This window comes from Thamnophis sirtalis, unplaced genomic scaffold, assembly GCF_051295495.1.
Source record: "Thamnophis sirtalis isolate CommonGarterSnake01/CBP01778 unplaced genomic scaffold, rThaSir2_p1.2 scaffold_13, whole genome shotgun sequence".
NCBI lineage: Eukaryota > Metazoa > Chordata > Lepidosauria > Squamata > Natricidae > Thamnophis > Thamnophis sirtalis.
Window position 1 is genome coordinate 8,675,094 of NW_028261393.1, and position 5,495 is coordinate 8,680,588.

At 38.4% G+C, this 5,495-nt stretch overlaps 1 protein-coding gene across 1 annotated transcript; it reads right to left on the reverse strand.

Moving 5' to 3' along the window:
• Window positions 1-627: 627 nt before the first annotated feature.
• LOC148042987 (protein NKG7-like) lies at window positions 628-4,828 on the reverse strand. The gene is made up of 5 exons (XM_087727166.1): window positions 4,745-4,828; window positions 3,995-4,207; window positions 3,759-3,905; window positions 2,449-2,562; window positions 628-765 (listed from the first exon to the last, which is right to left on the reverse strand). The coding sequence occupies exons 2-5, from the start codon at window positions 4,167-4,169 to the stop codon at window positions 719-721; spliced, it is 483 nt and encodes a 160-aa protein (XP_087583292.1). The 5' UTR covers window positions 4,170-4,207; window positions 4,745-4,828; the 3' UTR covers window positions 628-718.
• Between the last annotated feature and the right edge of the window lie 667 nt (window positions 4,829-5,495).

Sequence of the window (5,495 nt, forward strand, 5' to 3'; positions counted from 1 at the left end):
TATGGTAATTCTTTAGAGTTCCTTATACTAAAACACAAAAACTCTGATTTCCAGCAAATAAAAATTTAAAGGTGTGATATGGAAAAGGGGAAAATCTGAGATGCAGCCAAGGTGAGTTTGGGGGTTTTTATCCAGAGACTTCTTGATCACCATCCTTGGAAGGAAGGCATGCCAGGAATAACTCCATCCTATTTCTTCTGGCAGGAAGAAAATTAATTTTATATTTTCTTTCCCCTTGGGCAGAACAGAAATCAGCTTTCCTGAAAAAATCTATGGAGATTCCCGGTCATCCAGGTCGTGGTTACCCCAAAGATGCTTTTTCAAAAGGCAATTGGACTCCACCCCCCCCCCCTTTCAAGACATTTCACTTCTCATCCAAGACGCTTCTTCAGTTCTGACTGAATGGTGGAAGAGGGAAGGATTTACGTATATCCTTTGCAGACTTCTAGTCATTAGTACTTTTTCTGATAGTCATGAAAGCCACTTGGAAGTTTATCTATACCCCCTGGGTTACTTGGATGGTGCAAATGGGTGTGGATAAACCAAAAGGCATTGTTGCAGAAAATAACAGGCTTTAGACTTCTCAGGATCCAGGAAAAGTTTATTTGGCAGGCAGGTTCAGAAATAGCTAACATTGTAAATTCTGAACAACCTTCATTGTCGAAGCACGCATTCTTATACATTCTCAAAGGCAGCGTAACACAGTGTCATATTTCTCCTACGCTGTTGCTGCTGTACTCCTATGCAATCTATAAGCAAGCCAACCTGTCGGAAGGGAGAAATAATGGATTAACCACCCAGCAGAGGAAGTAGAATTTTAAAGAAATAAATAACCAGGAATCTATGGGGTTCTGAACTCAACCTCATCTCTTTATCCCCCTGTTTATGACCAAGCTCTAATCCTTAAAAGTCAGTGGAAGGTCCAGAATAGACCTATTGCTCTTAACTGCACACAGTCTTGAAGTCAGATATGTGAGGTAAACTAGCATCTCCTAAATGCCAGGAACTTCAAATATTTTTAGTCCCAACCAAGCAAGGGATTGGATAAGCTGCAATACAGGATATATAGATGTTTGGATGTTTAAATCAGAGGTAGATTGCAGCCGATTCAGCCCGAATTGTCCAAACCGCTAGTAGCGGCAACAGGAGGCTCCGCCCACCAGCCCGAACATGTGTGGGAGGGCGCCTGAACCAGTAGTAAAAAAAATTAGCAACCTACTAAAAGAGGAAAAGGTAATTCAAACATGGTTGCAGTATGGGCAATTACAGGCCAGATGGAAAAAAGATTAAAAATTAGGTTTTACGCAAAATGAGGATAATCTAGTAAAACAAATTAGGGATCAAAGTCAAATGCATATAAATACATTTATACAATGTATTAATAGAAATGGATTCGGAAACAGAATTAGTCAAAGATTGTATGATAAAATTCGCACAAAATTTTGAAGAATCAATAATGTTGGATACATGGGAAAAGATATGGGTAAGAATTGTAAAATTCACACAAGCCCAAAATTTGAGAGAGAACTTTTATAAGATGTTTTATAGATGGCATTTAGATCCTAAAAAACTGGCCTGTATGTATCTGAATTTACAACCTAAATGCTGGAGATGTGACTGTCTCGATGCTACATATTATCATATATGGTGGACTTGTGAAAAGGTTAAAGCATTTTGGATAAAAATATGGTGGATTATGCAAAATGTTCTTTAAAAAAAAGGACAAAGTTTACCCCTCAGTTATTCCTGTTAGGTATAATTACTGATTGTACAGTTATAGAGACTAACTTGGTTCTGCATTTAATAACCGCAGCAAGACTGTTGGTGGTGCAATACTGGAAGAAGGAAGATTTGCCTACTATTCAAGAATGGACATTAAAAAGACAAACCTAGCAGAGATGGCTAAAATATCAGCATATCTCAAGGATCACTCAAATGAGAGATATAAACTGGAGTGGAGAAGATGGATTGACTATACTCAAAATAAATATGGGTTTAAGAAATTCCAGATAGTTTATGACTGAGGAAACAAGGAATGACATAATCTGTTTAGAGTTAGCCTAGCAAAGAGGAGTTAAAGCTCAAATGAAAGTTGATACTAACTAACTTTCTTTAAGTTTATTTTAGAACATCTTTGTTAAAGATTTATACCCTGTATTTGTTCTGGGAAGTCGGGGGTGGGGGGAGGTTGGGGGGTTGAGTTCGGGTGGGTTCGAGTGGGGGACGGGAGGTAAATATTTGTAAAAGCCTTTTTTTTCAAAAATTCTCAATTAAAAAAAAATAGCAAACCACCTCTGGTTTAAATGTTGCTGATTCCTCTCCTGCCAGGGAAATGCGCTTAGTTCCCAACCCAAAATGAAATACGTTTCATTGTTGTGAAAATATTCAGAAAGCATAAAGATGTATCTTTAAAAGAAATCTCACCAGGGTATCCAAAAAAGATCTTACCAGTTAGAAGATACAAAGGAAAAGAGGCCCAACCCAAACCAAAAGACCATGCATAGTAGGTGGTGGCAGCAGCATTTGCTGTGAAAATGGACATGGCAATCATGACGCAGAGGCCTGAAAATCAAGAGAGAGGTAGAGGTAGAAACCTTTCCTTCAGAAGTATGGAAGACACCAATGGGCTTTTCTGCTCTCATTGCAAAGAAAGTGACCGAAACAGGCGCTTCAAAAGATGAGTTAATTTGCCAAATATCTATGGAGATTTTTCAATCATCCAGGTCATGGTTGTCCTCAAAAGTACTTTTTTTCAAAAGCCTAGTGGACTCTCTGTGTTTTTCCTTGAAGACGTTTTGCTTCTCAACAAAAAGAGAACTTTAAGTAGCTTCTTGGATGAGAAGCAAAGCATCTTCAGTGAAAAACAAAGGAAGTCCAGTTGCCTTTTAAAAAAGCACCTCTGGTTAATTTGCCAATTTTGTTTTCTCGGTGTCAAATTTTTCCTTTTATAAATCTGTTTTAACAGTGAACTGCATCCTTTCCTAGATCAAAAGACTTTTCTCACAGCCACTTATGCTTTAGTCATCTCTAGCCTGAGCTAGGGTCACATTTGAAGATACCCTGCTCTCAAGGCTCACTCACATTTTAACCTACATTTCATCTTTGTTTGCCACTTGACAATAACAGGCAATGGGGTGGGTGGGATGGAGGGGTGGGAGAATGGTATTCAAGCATCCGTCAGCTTCCATGAGACATTGCTGTTACCTCAAGGACACACTGAGCAGATGTCCCAGCCTGCCTGGCTGTTTCCCATAAGAACATGAAATAAGAGATTGGTGAACATTTGGACTGGGTGGCCCATAAGAAAAAGGGTGGAATTAACCATCTTTTGAGATATCTTCATTAACTATCTTCCTCTGAAAACCTGAACTGAAGGAACTTCAAAAGCAGGCAGAATATAGAATTAGGAATGACAGTGAGGAGGATGTTTTAAATAGCAATAGCACCTGGACTTAAATAACCCTTCACCGTGCTTGACAGCCCTCTCTAAGCACTTAACTGAGTCAGCATATTGCACCCAACAACTTGGGTCCTTCCCAATCTCGGAAAGGTGGAAGGCTGAGTCACCCTTGAGCCAGTGAGGATCAAACTGCTGGCAGCCAGCAGAATTATAACACACACACACACACACACACACACACACACAAATACACACACACACACACACACACACACACACACACACAAATAGTCATAGTTTTAAACTAAGCCACACAAAAAAATGGTATCGGTGAAAAGACTCGTGTACAGATTCTTACCTGCAGAAAAGCTGCCATACCATGCAGTGCTGCTCATGGAGATATTGCCAAGAAGGGGTTTCCAAAACAGGACACAAAGCCCACCGAGAGAGAAAACGCCATTAATCATCCCCAGAAACATGAAGGTTCGGATGGCATGTAAAGAACCTGTAAGGAGCCAATGCAGACACAAGATTCAAGGTGGAGGATCCTGGACCTTTCAGATTAGTGATGCATTATGGAATATTGAATCTTACCTGACACGAATTCCACACCAAGTGGGTAACATTCACGGTCCTTACAAAATTTCCATAGACCCAGACGGGTTCCGATTAGACTATTGGCTATCCAATAGTCTGTGGCCAAGGCAAGGATCAGGCACAGAAGGCTGATGAAGGAAGACAACGCAACACCGAAATGCAGGGCACTCATTTCTATGGGATGCACTGGTCTGCCACTGGCCGAGAGGTCTGGATGGAACAACATTAATTTTATGTTACTGATGTTCATTACTTTGATCATTTATGGTGACGCCACTTAATTACTATGTCTTCTAACAATTCTGGGAGTTGAAGTCCACAAGTCTTAAAGTTCCCAAGTTTGGACATCCCTGATTTAAACGGAAGAGCGATCAAGTTTATCAGAAATGAACAAACATTTTAAGAAGCCGAACATCTGAAAGAAGATCTGACCTTTGGGATTTGTCGAGGCATCTTGAGCTAATACATTAATTGAGCTAATACATTAATTAGTTAATGTATTAATGTATTAATTGAGCTGCTATTAATCTCATTATTAATTATGAAACAAACAGTGCTTAGAAGTATTATTCAGCAAGCAGAAAAAAATATATGCAGCTTTCCCCACAATCTTAAGTGAAGGAGCCTAGCGTAAAATATTGATTTCAAAAGATTAGAATTAGATCCCATCAGTACTTCTTGAAGCTCATTAAGAATAAAATTTGTCAATTCTTAAATGATTAAAGAAATAAAGAAATACTATCTCACCAGCTTAGAAATTGTTCTTTGACTGTTCTGCAGATGATAACTCTCCGAAGTAGAAGTCTCGAATGCTTGAGTGCCAGATATAATACGTTAACCAATGACTTTCACTTCCTTTATCAGGAAGGGACGCTTTATATGATATCCAAATTGGGTCCCCCCCATATAAAGTTTCTTTCCTGTTGAATTTCTTAATTCTTGGCTTTCTCAGATCTTAAAATGCTTGCAACATATCAATGTAAGAGTCACTGCAGTTTGAACCATTAAACTTCACATCTAGAAATAAATTTTATTGATTGATTAAGTTTCTATGCCTTTCAATTCACTCAAAAAAATCCATGAAAATTTGATTAGTTTATTCATAGATCAAACTTCTTAACCATCCCGCTCTCTCAATGAGGGGGTCTTGGTGGTGCACAATTTAATTAATATATTGAAATATTAAATACCAAATCATTTAAGATTAAAATATTAAAAAACTTAAAACAACATTATAAAACTACAAAAATTGGAGAGTTTTATGATAGGGAAACTAGGAATTTGAATGCAGATGGGGAGGGGCTTCTCATGGGGGCAACCAGCCCCATAACTGTGTGGGCACCAAACCCTAAAATCTGTTCAATTCATTCTGAGACATTTTGTGCAGCATTATAGTGTTACGTTTACTTTGTGAAATTGTTCTACATTCAGAGTTTCTGTTTCATTTCTACTTACTACTGGAAAAGTTGCAACATCAATAAAATTTAAAAAAAGGAAA

What these genes read in the sequence shown, in the direction of transcription:
- LOC148042987 (XM_087727166.1), bottom strand. Translation starts at nt 4,169, where the DNA reads ATGAGTGCCCTGCATTTCGGTGTTGCGTTGTCTTCCTTCATCAGCCTT. An exon ending in GTATGGCAGCTTTTCTGCAG is followed by an intron (nt 2,563 to 3,758) that starts GTAAGAATCTGT and finishes CTTGATTTTCAG; the next exon opens with GCCTCTGCGTCATGATTGCC. An exon ending in TCCTTTGTATCTTCTAACTG is followed by an intron (nt 766 to 2,448) that starts GTAAGATCTTTT and finishes CCCTTCCGACAG; the next exon opens with GTTGGCTTGCTTATAGATTG.